Source organism: Schistocerca nitens, chromosome 1 (genome assembly GCF_023898315.1).
Source record: "Schistocerca nitens isolate TAMUIC-IGC-003100 chromosome 1, iqSchNite1.1, whole genome shotgun sequence".
Lineage (NCBI taxonomy): Eukaryota > Metazoa > Arthropoda > Insecta > Orthoptera > Acrididae > Schistocerca > Schistocerca nitens.
This window is the reverse complement of record NC_064614.1, coordinates 292,009,129-292,028,376: the sequence shown is the minus strand read 5'-3', so window position 1 is coordinate 292,028,376 and position 19,248 is coordinate 292,009,129. Positions and strand designations below refer to the sequence as shown.

At 41.8% G+C, this 19,248-nt stretch overlaps 1 protein-coding gene across 1 annotated transcript in view; it reads right to left on the bottom strand.

The window, feature by feature from the left end:
• Window positions 1-19,248, bottom strand: part of LOC126243480 (uncharacterized) — a 1,765,051-nt gene that overhangs the window by 185,174 nt on the left and 1,560,629 nt on the right. Inside the window, exon 8 of the mRNA XM_049948170.1 lies at window positions 4,724-4,830. Coding sequence (XP_049804127.1) covers window positions 4,774-4,830 — 57 coding nt within the window. The 3' untranslated portion in view covers window positions 4,724-4,773. The remainder of the gene's footprint in view (window positions 1-4,723; window positions 4,831-19,248) is intronic.

Genomic DNA, 19,248 nt, shown 5'->3' with positions numbered 1-19,248 from the left:
GGAGATGAAGCATCTTGCACAGGATAGAGTAGCATGGAGAGCTGCAACAAACTAGTCTCAGGACTGAAGACCACAACAACAAAAACCATTCAGTCTGTTTATATCATTGTGCGAAGGATGTTCAGTAAGTAAAGCAATACATTTTTTCTCAGGAAATTTCGATTGCAAAAATGTGGAATTTATTATGGGACATCATTAAACGTTCCCGACTCAAGCTGTGTGATTTCATAAACTTCTGACAGGCGGTAGCGCGAAACGTTGCCTTCAAAATGGTGTCTACAACGGACGTGTGTTCAAAGCAGAAAGCTGTCATTTAGTTCCTTCTGGCGAAAAATCAGACGATCGCAGATATTCATAGGCGCTTACAGAATGTCTACGGAGACCTGTCAGTGATCACAGCATGGTGAATCGTTGGACGTGGCGTCAGTCATCGTCACAAGGTCGCGGAAATCTGCTAGATCTCCCGCGTGCTGCCTGTCCGCATACAGCTGTGACTCCTGCAATTTTCGAGCGTGCGGACACTCTCATTCGATGTGATGGACCGATCACAATCAAACACCGCTCTGTTAAGTTGGACATCTCTGTTGGTGTTGCTGCCACACTCTTCCACCATTTGGGGTATTCGAAGGTGGGTTCCTCACCGCCGCAGAAGGCCATAAAGAGTAAGAAAGGATCGTCTGTGTGGAACTGCTTGCGCTTTACGAGGATGATCGTGACAATTTTTGTCAAACATCGTCGCAGGCTATAAAACAAAGGTTCATCTCTTCGAAGCGGAAACCAAACGGCAATCCATGCAGTGGTGCCACACCACCTGTTCTCCGAAGAAAAATTTCAATGCCACGCCATCAGCTGGGACTCTAAAGGGATTATTTTGTTTGACGTTCTCCCTCATGGTGCAACGATCACCTCTGAAGTGTATTATGCTACCCTTAGCAAATTTATGAAATGCCCTCGGCGTGTTCGTCGTCACAAAAATGCAAACGAACTTCTCATTCTCCATGACAACGCAAGGCCTCACAGAACTCTTCGCTCAACCACCGCAGAGAAGAGAACCCTCACCTTCCAACTTCCATCTATTTTGCTGAATGAAGGTTGCACTCCGATTTTGGCTCAATGAAGGTAGCACTCCTCTGTAATCGGTACGAGGTTGACGGGAAGGTTGATGCAGCGACACGTTGCCTACGACATCGATCAATAGAGTGTAGAATGTGAGCATACACGACCTACCATTAGGGCGGCGTAAGGCCGTCGCGTTTAATGGAGATTATAATGAAAGGTGCTGTTTTGTAGCCGAAAGAGTGGGGCATATTGTAGTGTACTGGAATACTGAATGAAACCAACCTGCTTTAAAAACGTATTTCTTGTATTACTTATTCAATGACCCTCCTACATCTACATAAGAAGTGTTCCAGATAAAGTTTCTCTTTTTAATTCAAAAATAATGAGTTAAAGAAATATTTATTTAGTACTGTAATGGTAAGAAACGTAAGTCTTTCTGTGGACTTAGGATCATAGAACTACTTATTTTCCAGAGAGTTGTAACAACGAGTTATAATATTTAATTATAAGATTATCTTTTCCTATAGTGTTGCTGATTTATTTAATAAGTCTGCACACAAATCCTACTTTATCATTTTTAGTTAGGGAGCTGGAAACGTTCAAAGTCTTGGGGGTGGATAGAGAACGCTGTACATACGTTGCTGGACGTGGACGGTAAGTTCATTTAAGTGAGATTTTGAAACGCATGCTTAGTTTCCTGAGTAAACAAATCCATACGCTTTCAGTACGATCTACAGACTAGATGTAAAGTTGCTGGTGTCACACAGCGGCAAGCTTCCCCGATGACTTGTTTCAAATCAATCTGGGATTGTGAGTTGTGTATCATGAATACTGATTCTTCAGCTATTCCCACAAAAAAATCTACTAGCGCCAAAACGTCGACAGTAGGGCCATTCCTGATTACCAAGGTATCTTAACCATCTTCCAAACAATAACCTGATAAGTTCCTGCATAACATCACACGAAAAAAATTTTCAAAAATGGCTCTGAGCACTATGGGACTCAACATCTTAGGTCATAAGTCCCCTAGAACTTAGAACTACTTAAACCTAACTAACCTAAGGACATCACACACACCCATGCCCGAGGCAGGATTCGAACCCGCGACCGTAGCAATCCCGCGTTTCCGGACTGCAGCGCCAGAACCGCTAGACCACCGCGGCCGGCAAAAATTTTCAAGGAGAACACCTAATTAGTACACAATAAAAGCTCTATACATCTCAATTGTCAGTGTACCTGATAAGTAGTGTAGATCGGTGGCCCTCTCAAACTTCTTATTTCTCGAAACCGTCAGTGCAAGGATACATCCTAGATTATAACGGTATAGGACTTCGATCACAGCATCGAGCAAGTTTGTCGCTCCGGACACCAGCAACTTTACATTTAGTCCGCAGGTCGCTTGGAAGGCCTACTGATTCAGGAAAGAGTGCACTAGTTTGAACTCGTCACTTCAATGAATATTCCGCTACAAGAACAACCTTTTGAACGCAGTCAATTATTTTCAGAATGTTGTAGGCACCCCTAAAAACTTGAAAGTTTCGGGCTCCATAACTAAAATTGGATTACAATTGACATGTACACAGTTGGTTGAAGAACCTCAACTGCGCAATGAAATAACTTGTTTCCTACATCAAAAATTATAACTCGTTGTTGGAACTCTCTGAAGTAATTAAATAAATTGTGACCATATCTCCACACAAGGAGTTACGTTTCTTACGTCCACCTACCTTAATAAACATTCCTTTAGCTTATTATTTTGTAAGTCACGGGCAAAAACGATTTATCTTAAACATCTACGCAAACTACTGTACATCGCATTTTGAATGTACTATCGTACCAATACAGTTGCTTTTCTTTCCTATTACATTCATCTATTAGGCGACGAAAAAATGGCTGTCTATTTGCCTCTGTATGCGCCCTAGTCTGTCTGCCTTTTTCCCATTATCCTTATGCGATATCCACATCGGTGTAAATGAAAGTCAAGTATGGTAATCCAGCTTTATTACGGCAACAAGCATGCGATAGGAGACAGAAATGCTCTTCATTCGTACCAGGCACCTCACGTCACTGCAGATTATAACACAGCTGTTAAAAATCATCATTATGAAAACCCAGCAACCTGCAATGGATAACAATACAGTAATTGTAAACATCAATAATGGACTAAAACATTATGTGGTGCACACAAATATCTAAGTTTCACAAAAAGGTTACAGGGAAGGTGCACAGAAACTGAATACTCTATGGAGGAAGAGGAGATTAGTGTTCATCGTCCCGTCGACGACGAGGTCATTAGATACGGAGCACAAGCTCGGATTAGGGAAGGACGGGGAAGGAAATCGGCCGTGCCCTTTCGAAGGAACCATCCATGCATTTGCCTGAAGTGATCTAGGGAAATCACGGAAAATCTAAATCAGGATGGCCGGACGCGGGATTGAACCGTCGTCCTCCCGAATGCGAGTCCAGTGTGCTTACCACTGCGTACTCTATGGAAACTACGAGAACGACTATATGGTGCCATGACAGCGTCTTACTTGCATTAAACTTGGATGCACTACTATTGACCTGAAATGAAAAAAAAGTGTAAGAAATGACGTCATTCATCATCACACAAAGCACAGAAGTGTCGAACTCTGACCTCAGCAGTGACTCTTATGTTGACCTCCTTTTGGCATAACAAATGTGCTATCAAAGAGCACTATGTGCCTCGGCGAACACAATCAGTTGTCTATCATATTCAAACCTCCTAGAAATTATCTTCGTCTTGCAATCTACGCGAAACGACACGGCCTGACGTCTGCAGTATTGTAACTACTGCAAGAAGCAATAGGCGGCAAAAAGTCCGCTGCGATGAAGAGGTATATAAGAGACTCTCGAGTGGCTGCGAAGATTCACAAACGAATTATTATCCACGAGAATTCAAGCAATCTGAAGCCGTTGGCGAACTTGCTGGGAGAAGGTTATGTCCTGCTACTTGTGTCCTTTAGGTAATATTAAAAAATGTTTACAGTTATTACTTGACTCAGCTTCGCAACTTCTGTTTTTCATGCAAGTTCAAAAATAGTTCAAATGGCTCTGAGCACTATACGACTTAACTTCTGAGATCATCAGTCGCCTAGAATTTAGAACTAATTAAACCTTACTAACCTAAGGACATCACACACATCCATGCCCGAGGCAGGATTCGAACCCACGACCGTAGCGGTCTCTCGGTTCCAGACTGTAGTGCCTAGAACCGCACGGCCACTGCAGCCGGCCTCATGCAAGTAACTGTATATAATAGTGAATGGAATATGTCTGTGACCCTCATATTTTTTTGTGTTTTACGCTGTAGCCGTGTGCAAAATTTTTCAACATGAAAATATCGGAACATTTATTTTTCGTCGTGTAGAGTTGCCTATAAACCGACAAAACAGTTTATTTGCTACTTGGATTGTTCCAGCTGGCCAACGCGTGGAGAACCCACAGTGTGGTGAGGCATTCCATTCACATAAATGTTGCATGATTCACTACGATCTCATCCATAGTCTTTTTGCGTGTGCGTCCACCTTCGAATTGAGTGCTACAGGTACAAAAGTTGTAGAATTTGTTTTCCTAGAAGTCAGGGGGAAGGTCGTGTCCTGTGTGTTGCTAAGGCACTCTGTATTGATTCAGTCTGACTTACTTGATATGGAAATCCAATTTCTCTGCGTCGCTTACTCAGTCTCTTCGAGTTTAGATTCGCCCGGCAGATCTTCCTTCAGGAACCCGCAGAAACTTTATCGACTGCATCTGGAAAAAGAAGACATTTCAGTATTGCAGCGCGTTTGCTTATGTGTCAGAATATTTTCGGCACTCAAATAATACCTCTCAACTTCGTCGCATACGGTTGCTGGACCGGCACAAATACAGCATAATCCATAATACGCAATAGAAATACAGGCCTATGGGGCAAGAGATGAAAGTACATACAAAATACTGATATAGGCTGCGATAACTGCTGCCCTGGAAAACTATAGCATACAGCATACAGTTATAAAGTACAGCGAAGAAAGTCTGGGTAATAGAACAGGAAAATTACTGTGCCATACGACAGTAGTTCTTTTTACGTCGGCGTGCTGAAATGTAAAACATCCGAACGTTTTATGTGAAAACTCTTAAAGCTTTTAAAATAAAACAAATTTTGTTAAAATTCTGCATCTTCATTCTTCGTGTTTAAATATTTATTTCTCATCATAGTCATCCTGGCGAGGAATATGTTTGTCCCAATGAGAGACTAGGTGGTTGATACCGTCACTGAAGAATTTTTAACTTCTATACGGGGCCACAACCTCACTTTTACTATCACCGCATCATCACCATTAAAGTGAGGTCCTCGAAGGTGTTCTTTAAATCGGATGGGCCCAAACTGAGGGCGTATGGAGGATAATCAATGAGTGTGAACCCAAGGCGTCCGGATGTTGCAGATGTCGAAGCGTTTGTCATGCTGAAGGTGCGGGTGCTGCATACCTAGGTATTACAGTTACGAACATTTTAAACTGGAAGGAACACACAGAAAATGTTGTGGGGAAAGCTAACCAAAGACTGCGTTTTATTGGCAGGACACTTATAAAATGTAACAGACCTACTAAAGGAAACTGCCTACACTAAGCTTGTCAGTCCACTTTCAGAATACTGTTGCGCGGTGTGGGATCCTCACCAGATAGGACAGACTGAGTACGTAGGAAAAGTACAAAGAAAGGCAGCACGTTTTGTATTATCGCGAAATATGGGAGAGAGTGTCACAGAAATGATACAGGATTTGGGATGGGCATCATTAAAAGAAAGACGTTTTTCGTTGCGACGGTATCTTCTCACGAAATTCCAATCACCAACTTTCTCCTCCGAATGCGAAAATATTTTGTTGACGCAGAATTACATTCGGAGGAACGATCACCAAGATAAAATAAGGGAAATCAGAGCTCATACGGAAAGATATAGGTGTTCATTCTTCCCAAGCGCTGTACGAGATTGGAATAATAGAGAATTGTGAAGGTGGTTCGATAAACCCTCTTACAGGCACTTAAATGTGATTTGCAGAGTGTCCATGTAGATATAAATGTAGATGTGTGAATAATCTCTTCGAATTTGTGCATTTAGTTTCCTGAGGGGCCGGCCGGAGTGGTCAAGCGGTTCTAAGCGCGTCAGTCTGGAACCGCGCGACCGCTACGGTCGCTGGTTCGAATCCTGCCTCGGGCATGGATGTTTGCGATGTCCTTAGGTTAGTTAGGCTTAAGTTGTTCTAAGTTTTAGGGGACTGATGACCTCTGAAGTTAAGTCCAATAGTGCTCAGAGCCATTTTTTGTTCCTGAGGATCTCTCACGCAACGACACAGTTACGTTACACACCGCCACGTTACATGCTACAACTCGGACTCATCTGGAAATTGAGTCAGCGAAGCGGAGAAGTCGATTGATTAGTATGCGAGACGTGCAATACCTCAACCGACATTAATAACAGAATAAAAAATCCAGAGGCATCACTTTTCAGTACACCCTCGTACACAGAACTTGAAGTTGTTCAAATAAATATGTCCACGAATAAATCACCTGTATAAATTACTACAAAATTTCAGGTCTCTTGACTGGTTTGATGCAGACCACCACGAATCCCTCTCCTGAGCCAAACTCTTCATCTCAGAGCAAGGCTTACACCGGTTGGCATCCATTATCTGTTGGACACTTTCCGTTCTCAGTCTTCCTCTGCATATTTACCTTCTACCGCTCCCTCAAGTACTATTCATTTCACTTGTTGCATATCTAAAGACAAGTTACCTAGAATGTACATCTTACGGTTTTCTTCGGGTAACATAATTTTTTTACATTACGCAGTCAAATATTGCTTCCAGTAAAGAAAAAATCTAAGCAGTAATAGTAATCTACGAAGAAAATTAACCAAAACAGAAGCTGCAAATCAGTTAAAGGGAATTGAGTGTTCAAGTGAAAATGTTAGTACCTTAGAAGAGACTAAATGAAGGATAGGAAAGCACAGAGAAAATGGTTGCCGCCAACATCAATGTTCTGAAGGGAAAGCGTCGGAACTGCATCGAACTTTTTCCTTTCTGTTTGGAATTAAGAGTTCGATATGTAATTTGACTGTATATTAAGGATTCTTTTCCTTAATTAGTAACAATTTTTAAGTGACCCATATGGAAAAATAGCCAGTCACTGTTAACACACTACTATGAACTACATTTCAAAAGCGATCATTATACCCGTTATTACTGTCGATATTTTACGTGGATTGGCAAGAACGCAGATCTCGCAATGGGACCACCGATTTATATTTTTCTCACCAGAATTTTCTTTATGTTTGTTCCTATGTAGCTATGTTAGTATGTATTTCTATGTCTTATGTTATTCTAAGTATTTATGAAGTTTTTGGTTATGACTGTTATTTGCTTATTCGTCTTTGTGAGTGTCTTTTCATCTTTCGTGCCTGCATCATGATTCTTTATTTTCTCTGTCACGATTGCTGTCATTGTCATCGTTATGTTTGGCCTTGGAGCGGGTCTAAAGGCCTTTCTCTTGTGTATTCTTATTATAATATTCTTGAAATATTTTCCACTGTTCTTTCTAGGTCTTCCACTGCTTTAGATTCCTTGGGGAGCTGTATATGCTTTCGTGTGTCTTTCTTTGTAGTGTGCCCCCTGTATGAGCAGCGCAACGTACGAGTATCGTTACATGTTGGAGGGAGCCGATTTCTCCACATACGTATTCATGGCTCGGACAGATGTTCATACAATGTAAGTGCATATATACAAAATATTTATACGTCATATGACTGAGGACTGGACAAGAATTTTCCAACGCATGTATTTTACACGGCTTTCCATAAAATGAAACATCCAGAGGTTACGTATGCCCTCAATACACACTCATTCAAGCAAAAAAACGGAATTGAATAATAATTATCTAGTGATACTTCTACGTCAGCAGGCTATTGTAACGAAAGCAAAGAAAATTCTACAGAAACATTTTCTGTGCACTAAGCCTTGTTGATTAAAGTTTCTTATGAGATTATATGTGAATAAATTACAGTCGTACCTCTGTTTTTGTAGTACCAGAGGAGTTATTTTGTGTATTACGTCGCATTTTGTATACCCGACAGTACTGATGATAATGAAATGAATTTTTTTATCGTACAGCTATGTCACCAGTACATTTCCTTATATGGAGTATGAAAATGATAAAATAAAATTTCTGTAGATTCATAAGGAGTGTGTGTGACGAATCGACCGCATCCTAGGCCAGTTCACTGCCCTATTTCTCAGCGTCAGCTGCGCGGATGTGAGAACAAGAAAAGAGCTGCTCTCCTCCCCGGGTTCATGGAAAGACACACTCTAAGATAGCTTAGCCTACATCGCTGCAAGGAGCAAAGATTCGAAATATTCTGCCACGTTACAGAAAAGAGAAGACTGCTGCGTATATTTTTAAGCTCCTATTTTTTTAACGTACGTACACCGTATCAGTGACCGCTAGTACTCTGATTTCATTACCTCGAACACTACAAGCATAATGACTCGAGAGATTGAATAGACGCGAGAGACAACACTGCTGGAAAGACCAGCTTCTCTACTTAGAAGGCAATAGAGCTTTCGTTTGGTCAACGAGAAAAGCGTAGGGAAAGGTTTCCAGTGACTCATGTGTTTGTATTGCTCTCGTGTGTCCCGCCTTCTACAGGTGTCACACGGAGGTGACGACAAGCTATGCTGTCAAAATACGGTGTTACGCGAACGACAACACCTGGCTGGACACCGGAGAGCCGCACCGACAGCGTAGAGTGTCTGCATACCTGCCGTGGCAGCCGTTTTCATTACGGCTAATAGAGACGGAGGTTCACAATGCTTGTAGGAATGTCGCCACGTTCCTTGCAAGCACGTTGTTCGCAGCTGCGGATAGCGCGCGTTGTGCAGTAAATGACCTACCGTGCCTGGAATAGCTTCCCACAAAATGCAGGCGGGATAATGCGTCTCACAAACATTCAGATGCATGGTGCAGATATGTGTACATTCAGTTTCATAGTGGAGACATTTGCCTCCAGTAGTTACTTCAGAAACAAAAGTGAATTAAATTCAGCTATCAATAAACTAGAATGAAAATTGCCCCTATCATAGTACGAAAAAAGGAGAATATGTCCTGGGAAAATTAGGGACGTAAAAGAAGGGAAATCGATTTTCAATTTAACTGGCAGCTTCAAAGACATTGAAATGAAAAAAAACTTGACATATTCTCGCTTTTTTACTTGTTAGTAAGCCTGCCATTTAATATATTGGATCGTGTCAAGTAAAGTAACAGGATACATGATGCCACCTTGTGTAACATGTCACAGGCCATTATGTCATCAAAATGCATCTGTAATGTCATGCAATATGACAACACGTTTGTAAAATTCCATATGATATCCGTTTTTACTATGGCTGGCGCATCTTCTGGATTTTGGCCACAAGATCAAGAACTTTCGACCTATAAATTCCAAGAACCAGCTGTGCCAAAATACTGCAGTTAAAGGAGAGCACTGCGCTGGGGAAGTATGATTGATTCGTGAGAAAGCTCGAATCCGCCAAGATGTTTTGATTTAAATGTCTTTGAAGCTCGCAGATCAGTCGAAATCTGGTTACCTTCTTTTACATCCCTAACTCTTCCTAGGAAAAATTCGACTTTTTTATGCTACTTTTTTACTCTACCATAATTTTGACATTTGACAGCCGTAGCTTGTCAACCGATGCAGATTTTTGTTGACCCGTGCGACGACTGATCCGGTATAGTTTTTGTTATTGCCTTTCGGATCATGTTGCTTGTATCGTGACAACGGATAAGGCTTTTATAAAACAACAGGACGACCGTTAATTACATATATTTGTCTACCTTCTTACAAAATTCGAACCGATTCACACAGATGTAAAACACGGAAGTGGCACACATATAAGGACAAACAAAACACGTGTTTCGGCACTAAAACCAGAATAAAGCTAGAGTTTTGAAAGCGAGTTTTCAGTTTTATCGTAAGAAGGCATTTTTTATTTATTTGATTCAGTTTAAACCGTTTCCGCGCATACAGTTCACATAAGAACGAATTTTACATTTTGCTCGACATTAAACCATGTATCTCGACAACGGATGAAGATTGTGGGATAAGACGAGCGTTGACTTCACGCAAAGTTTAAACCGTCTCGTACAAATGCAAATACAGAAGTGATGCGCTTCAAAACCCTCCCATAAAATAGTGTTTCTTGTACGTAAAGTCCAAACGATGCTTGATTTTTTTCCAACGGTTAAAATGTATCTTATACCAAGGTCTGATACTCCGAGGGACCAAATCTGAAAAATCTGAATGAGGATGTTTTTGCACGAATAATTCGAGTGTTGCATACGAATCGTGCCGTTAGCTTAACATTAATTTCATCCCAATTAATAGCGTTTGTTAAAGGAATTAATCGATTCGCACAAACTGCCTGGGCGGCAGCTCCGGTTCGTCGTTCAAACCTTGCTTAATGTACTGCAAAATAGCCACAGTAAGACCTATGTTCGAATGGCCATACAAGTGCATACATTGTATTTGTTGCTACAGCGATTCCTCGCAGCAACGATAACGCATGGTGGTGAAGTTTATTCCATTATTGTTAAATGAAGATTATATATATATTTAATGTATAAATATAAAAAGAAGATCAAGTAGCTCTTTTCAGACATAACTCTGTTTATACTAATGTATCGAAGAATAAATCTTTACAACAGGAAAAAGTAGGATTCATGCATAAAACTCCCACGATGACCTTCCAACAATCCCTGATTTTCCGCTCGATTTAATTTCAGCTGCTTTCACAGCCCCGGCCAGCCACAAATAGAAGTGGAAGTATAATTTCACGCTCGATGATTGCCACAAGCATTAATTCCATGATGCAGAAAATTACACCCTTGATTTCCATTACGCTGAAGTGCTAGAACACCCTATAATTATGTCTGAACATTTCAGCTTTTACTGCTGCCACATGCCTCATTGCCATTTCGTAATGGTGCAAACGCGGCTCTTTCAAAGAGCAGTATGCATTTCGTCAGGAAGGGGAGGGCTCCGTAGCTTAACGCTGCACAGGGTAGTTATCTGCTCAGGGGCAAATGGTGGCCGCCATCCTAAAATTTTAGTAATTTTCTCTTTCATCAACGTCAGGTGCAAAAACTTCTGGTCAGCTAATTTGAAACTAATGGATATCTTGGAAAAACCGTGTACATGCACAGAAATTTAGGAAATTAAAGAAAATACCTGATTTATTACTCTGTTAGAGGTGGCGAGGTCCTGAAAAGCATTGGAGAATGTAAACTGGAGCAAGACGTTCAGATTTCACACGAAAATAGGCGTACGCTATAGGCTAAGACGGGTAGTATACAATATGTACAAGAATCAAGACGAAACAATAAGATTAGATTACCTAGAACAATGTGCTCTGGTTAGAAAGTGTATAAGACCATGATATAGTCACTCACCCCTACTGTTCAGCCTATACATCGATGGAGAAATGTCAGAAACAATCGAAGGTCTCAGGAGTGGACCTAAAGCTCAGGATGAAAGGATATCAGTGATAAGATTAGCAGATGACATTGCTATGCTCAGAGAGTGAGGGACTATTTCAGAAACTGTTCAGTGGAATTATCTAATGAACACACACCATAATTGAGGGTAAACCCAAGAAATGAGGAGTTTCAGGAATGAGACAAACAAAAAATTGTACATCAAAACAGGGAACCACAAAATAGATAAGTGAAGGAATAATGCAGCTTCAGAAGCAAAATCATGAATGTCGGAGCTCATTCCAGGCCAAAATAAGTCGTCTAGAGTCAAATATCGCCCTTAATTATGGTTGTCTGAGAATGTGCTTTTTCATTCTACAAAGGGGGGGGGGGTGGCGGAACTATAGGCTGCACAGCCAACAAGATGGTGCCACATGTTCTTCCAAGTCTGCAGAGGAATGTCTTCTAGCATCCGTGGAAGATTGTCTGTTAATAGACTGTGATACTTCTGTGCGTTCAGTGTTCCGCTAGTGAAAAACGGACTTATGAGCTGATGATTCACTAATTTTCCACCCTACGTTTACACTACGGGGGTTTTCAACAGATCTGTAGTGCGCATGTTTCGGCGGTTTATCTGACCATGATTGGTAAATATGGCTTCGCCGCTAAAGAGGATACATTATACATCTGGAGTATCCTGTTGTACTGCCGATGTACAGAAGTTAACAAGATTCTCATAATTGTTTCCATATAGCTCTTTATGGAGGATAGGGTGGAACCTATGTCGATGGAGAATGCGTACGACACCTGCATGAATGGTACAAACAAGTGCGGATGTAGGAACTTTCTAGTATACGATATCAAGTAAACGACTCGCACTGGAATCCTGCAACAACCACCACTGACATTCTAATTTACCCTCTTTAAGTCTGTTAATGTCAATAGGCAATGATCCTTTTAAAAATTGTACGTTTGCACAAAACATACACTTCCTAAGTATTATTACAGTCTTTGTATTGGCTAACAATACGACCCCCTGACTGCTAACTCGTTCTGTAAACACCACACATGAATAGCACTTTCCATTTCCGCATATTTGGGATGCAAGTTTTAGGTGATTCAGCCTGCATATGTCTGAGAAGTGAGATCGGCAAGAAATGCGAAACAGCTGAGCAGGAATGGCTCGAAGACAAATGCAAGGCTGTAGATGATGAGAAAAAGATAGGTATTGCATATAGGAAGTTTAAAGATTCTTGTGGAGAAAAGAGGAGTAACTAAATGGTTCAAATGGCTCTGAGCACTATGGGACTTAACATCTATGGTCATCAGTCCCCTAGAACTTAGAACTACTTAAACCTAACTAACCTAAGGACATCACACAACACCCAGTCATCACGAGGCAGAGAGAACTAAGAAAATCATGAGTTCAAGCCAATACTAAGCAAAGAAGGGGAAGCTGAAAGGTGGAAGGAGTATATAAAGGGCCTCTACAACAGATAAAGGCTTCAAGACTACAAAAGAGAGAGAGAGAGAGAGAGAGAGAGAGAGAGAGAGAGAGTAGATGAACGTGAGATGGCAGATATGATACTGCGAGAAGAACTTGACAGAGCACCGAAACATCTAAGTCAAAACAAGGCCCTTGGAGTAGGCGACATTCCCTTAGATTTATTGAGAAAGCCAGTCACGTCAAACATATTTCATCTGGTATGCAAGATACCTATATGAGAGAGGCTAAATACTCTGAGACCTCCAATTAAAAATAAGGCAGGTATTAACAGGCTTGAATATTACCGCCTATCAGTTTAATGCGTCATCTTTGCGGGATGTTGACACAAACTATTCATAGAAGAACGGAAAAACTTGTAGACCCGGGGAAGATAATTTTGAATTTAAGAGAAACGTATAATCCGCCGAGGTAGTACTATGCCTACAACTTAGAAAAATATAGGCAAGCCTCTGTTTATAGCATTTGTGGACTTAGATTTGATGTCGACTGGATAACGCTCTCTGACATTCTGAAGGCTACAGGGATAAATTACAGAGAGCGGGAGGTTATATTTAGCTGCTACAGAAACCAGACTGTAATTGTAGCAGACGAAGGACACGAAATGGAAACAGTAGTTGAGACCAGAGTGAGTCATGATTGTAGATCCCTTTAATTATACAGTCTGTACATGGAACAACCAGTAAAAATGTCAAAGAAAAATTGTAAGAAAAAATTATAGTTTAGGAAGAAGATAGAAAAACCTCGAATTGTGCCAACGACATTGCAGTTCTGTCAGGGACGGCAAAGCACTTCGATGAGCAGTATTGATATTGTCATCAAAGGAGGGTTACAAGATGAGCATCAGCAAAAGGAACACAATGGTAATGGGACGTAGTTTAAATCAGGCGTACAGAGAGAACTGGATTAGGAACTGAGACACTTAAAAGTAGTGGGTGAGTTCTGCTGTTTGGACTGTAGAAATATTGTTGATGACCGAAGTGCAGAGAAAATAAAATGGTGACTAGCAATAGCAAAGAACGTGTTTCTGAAAAAGAGAATTTTGTTAACATCAAACATTAATTTTGTTGTTAGCAGTTCTGTTCTGGAGGTATTTGTCTACAGCGTAGCGTTGCGCGGAAGTAAAACGTGGGCGATACGCAGTTCAGAAAAGAAGAGAATAACAGCTTTTGAAATGTGCTGCTACAGAAGAATACTAAATATTATATAGGTAGATCACGTAACTAAAGAGAAAGTACTGAATCGAACTTGCGAGAAATGAAATTTACGGCGTAACTTAAATAAAGTAAGTGATCGGCTGATAGATGACACGCTGGGACATTAGGGAATTATCAGTTTGGTAATGGGAGGAAGTGTGGGAGGTAAAAAATTGTATCAAAGACCAAGAGATTAAAGCGTAACCGTTTGAAATGGATGTATGTTGCAGTAATTATTCGGAGATGAAGAGGCTTGCTCAAGATAGACTAGGGTGGAGAGCTGCATTGAAGTCTTCGTACTGAAGACTGCAAGAACAACACGTTTAGTGCACAGTGTTGTATGGCAATGTAAGATGGACAGTGAGAAAACAGGAAAAGAAGAGAATAGAAGCGTTTCAGATGAGGTTCCACAGAAGGATAGTGAAAATTAGGTCGACTTGAGCGTACCCTTAGTTATCTTACCTTTTTTTCAATATTACTTTAAGGTGTATGAGGCACATTAGTTTTTGGTACAGTAAATGAGATGGTTCTCCGCAGAGTCGGTGATGAGAGGATATGAAAGAGAATGACAGGATACGTATTAAGACATCAAATAGTATATTCCAAGAAACAACAGGCAGCCCCAACTGGTCCGCTATACACTATGGCAAGTTAGAAGAAGACGTACGACTGCACACACTAGAAAACAAAGACAACTTCCTGACCCCAAAGGGGCTTTGGTTCTGTTAAATTATATAGAGGATGATAAAATTTGTAATCCTACAACTGAGCAAGCAGAGACCAAATTACTGCGGGAACTAAACCTACCAGCAGATGCGCGAGGACAATATAAACTAATGAGGAAGCGATGTACACGTCACTCTGTGGAACTAAACCTGGACAAAATATGTCGTTCTCTTACACCCCACAAACACAAGGCCTCACGGCTATGCTTTAAGAAAAAGCCCGTCATGAAAATAATGCAGCTTAATAATGCTAGAAGTAGGCTTGTACGCGCGAAATTCACAAAAGTGGCGGCGGAACTGGGTGCGGACATCATCTGCCTTTAAGAAACGTACTGCAAAGGTGGCTGATCCAAGTACCTTCCTCTAGAAATGATAACAGTTACAGGTAACCAAATATCAATCGCTGTCGTAACAGTACTGAATAAAAACGTTATAGCAACCAAAATAAGTAAGTATTGTGGCAAGTACTCACAGTAATGACACAACTTGCGTGGAGACATACCATCTCGGTTGTAGCCTTTGTCTATGCACAATATTCCGACAGTATGGAACTATAACTACTTTACATTAGGAGCGTAGCACAATATGCAAGACACGTACAAGCCTTTTAATAGGCGCGGACATTAACACAAAATCGATGTTCTTGCATTCCAGCAAACTGACGTTAGAGCAAGAATGGTAAGCGAACACTACATGAACAGAACCTATACATTATTAACAGTGACTGACAGCCAGCAACACTACATGAACAGTATCTATACAGTATTAACAACTATTGACAGACAGCAACACTCCAGATAAACAAAGGACGCAAAAGTAACATCTCTATTGTAAATAATAAAACCCTGATACAGTTATTAAGAGATTGGACCCCTCACAAAGGCTGCACACCATAACGCAATCTGAATGAAAACCCATACCGGCAAATCAGCAGATGGTGTAACTTACGAGAGACTCTTAATCTTGACTAGGTTGCGAGAAATCATATCAGATTATCCTTTGAAAACGTCACAGGAAGCTTGGACTACATAAATTAACTGGACTGATATGGACACCACAAAAGACAAAACTACTATACACAAACTATGAACGAAAACAAAACTCAAAAATCTCATGGTCACATGAACAACTTGAATAAAGTAAGGGATCGACCGGTAGGTCACATGCTGACCATGGAATTGGCAATTTGGTAATGGAAGGAATTAGAAAATACCCTACGAGCAAACAACGCCAGAATAAAGCAAGGAAGACTACAGATATAATATGCTTAACTGATGAAGATCACACACAGACCTACAGACAAACACTAACATGCGAACAGAAGCCCAACTTCGGTACGAAATCTTTCGCGACGGAGTCCATGGACTAAGAGTTCTCGGTAAACTTGCCACGTCAAATTTGAATAAAACACCAAGTTCTCGATGAGTACCTCCGTCATAACCGTCAGGGCTATGTCTGACACAGATCCTGAGATCCTGATGACGATGGTGGAGCTACTTAACGAGAGCTCGGTGTTTTATTCAAATTTGAGGAGGCAAGTTCACCGAGAACTTTTAGTCCAACAACAACAAACTAACTGCCTTACGCGAGAGGAGACCGCATGAGCGATAAGAAAAAAAAACATGGACCCAGTGGTGTCCCGAGGAACTCCTACAGCAGATCGTAGCTCACATTACGCACTTTATAACCGAGATTGTAAACGAGGCCCAGTTATGAAGTGAATACCAACAGCGTGGAAAATACAAAACAATGTAATCCTCAAGAAAGCTGCGGATAGAGACCCAACCGATCCAAAATCCTACTGGCCAATTTGATCACCCAACAAAGTTGCGAAGATCAAGTAACACTAGCTGTGTGACAGCCTACAGTCACACATGGCGCTAATGGAAATTGGCCCGTGTCAGCATGGGTCTCTGAAAAGAGAAGTCAATTGACGACGTGATAAACTGAGACTTGCACGTAGTAGGAGACACAAATCGGGAAATTAAAAAAAAGAAGAAAAAAAAAGTCGTGTGACGACGGCCTCCCGTCGGGTATACCGTTCGCCTTGTGCAAGTCTTTCGATTTGACGCCACTTCGGCGACTTGCGCGCCGATGGGGATGAGATGATGATGATTAGGACAACACAACACCCAGTCCCTGAGCGGAGAAAATCTCCGACCCAGCCGCGAATCGAACCCGGGTCCTTAAGATTGACAGTCCGTCGCGCTGACCGCTCAGCTACTGGGGGAGGACGTATCGGGAATTGTAAGAGACATAATAACAGACATCGCAGGCACATGTGCCAAGCTTAGGTGGTCTGTGATAGTCGCGCTTCTTAGGGAGCTGCGGGTACAGGCCACCTTGTACCAAAGCCTATGGGGTTATTGTGGGACAGATTTCCTGAGCGGCGAGCAGGGAATCTGAAAGTGGTCAAAAGACTCACTATGGGATGCCTACAAGGATCGAAATGTGGGGCTGTCTTTTGGGATCTTGGGATCTAGTAATAGAACCGATGTTACATCTCGGGGAGAGCCTTGACGGCACCGACGAAATCTTGGCATATGCTGACAGCTTGCACGTGGCAGAGTCGACAAACTCCCAGACAAAGCAGGAGGAGAAAACAAGTGGTATACTGCAACACATGAACAGCTGATGTGCACAGAATAAACACTTTACGTCCTACGTATAGGAGGACTTGTTAAAAAGTTATCGGTGAAACTTAGAAACTTAACGCGCAAAGACGACATGGTACCAGAGAATAACGATTGACGCACTGTCCTTCAAGACTCACACGCAAACTACAGTAGACGAGGATGTAAAACTGCAAAAAATTCTGGCACGAATAAACACTTCAAATTTCACACGTTCACAAACACAAATTGTGTATACCACTCCTTTATATGAGTTACGATATACCTGTGACCTAGAAATAGCATCTTTGACTACTAAAGAAAACGCCATGGGGCCTTTGTTTGAACTTCGCAACTGCTTCAATTCTGAATAAAAATCATCAGCAATAGCGCCCGAAGACATCCAGCATAAGAAGACACCCTCGTTGTGCCAATGGGCTTGTCAAAGGGGGCGGAGGAGCGGTTTAGGGCTCTCTCTAGCCCTTGGGGTGGGAAACTGCTTCTAAAGGACGGAACAATCAGTAACGATCAACGGGTTCTCCGGGAGAGGTTTGCCAAGGGGGAGGTGACCATGACAAAAATAATAAATAACTAAAGAAAGAGTAACATTCTGAGAATAGGGGCCTGGAGTATCAGAAGTTTGATCGTGGAGGGAAGCTAGAAAAGCTGTATAAAGGAATCCCCAGGTTCAGTCTAGACGTAGTAGGGGTCAGTGAAGTGAAATGGAAGGAAGACAAGAATTTCTGGTAGTATCAGCAGCAGCAAGACTAGTGGAACAAGACAAAAGGAAAATCAAGATACGTTTATACGATGGAATAAACGTTCGAAAACGTGCAAGATGTTCGGATTTCTGAGAAATATACAAGAACCAAGAGGGAAAATAAAACTAAAAGATCAAAACGGAAGTGCTCGGATTAAAAAAGGTGCAGGACGTGAGTGTATTCTCTCCTCCCTCCTGTTCAGCCTGTACATCGACAAAGCAACGACAGAAATAAAATAGAGGTTCAGATGTCGTGGTCAAGTGAGTGGGACACATGTTACAAGGACTGGAGAGTATGTGCGTTCTTCCCGAAGAAAAGGAAAAAATAAGGAAAAAAAAGACGCTACCGTGGAATGAAGAATTTTCTAACCAGGCATGGTCCAGATTCAACACACTTGTACTGTATGATCTGCCAAGCCGTGAATGCGTATGTGGAGAAATCGGCTCCTTCGAACATGTAACGACACTCTTACGGGAGTAAGATACATTATGAATCGGAGGATAGGGCAGAGAGCAAGTTACTTAGAACATACCCGTGACAGGGTTGTTCTCATCAGCAGCAACGTACGCCCCTGGTAGCTGAATGGTCAGCGCGACGGAATGTCATACCCAGCGGCCCTGGTTCGGTTCCCGGCTCGGTCGGAGATTTTCCCCGATCAGGGACTGTGTGTTGTGTTGTCCTTATCATCATCCTTTCATCCCCATCGAAACGCAAGTCGACGAAGTGGCGTCAACTTGCAAGACTTGTTGCACCAGGCGAGCAGTCTACCCGACGGGAGGCCCTGGCCACACGGCATTTCCGTTTTTATCAGCAGCAACAATAACGCCTCAGGTGGAGCCTGCACGCCCCGCCATTCACGAGAATTGTC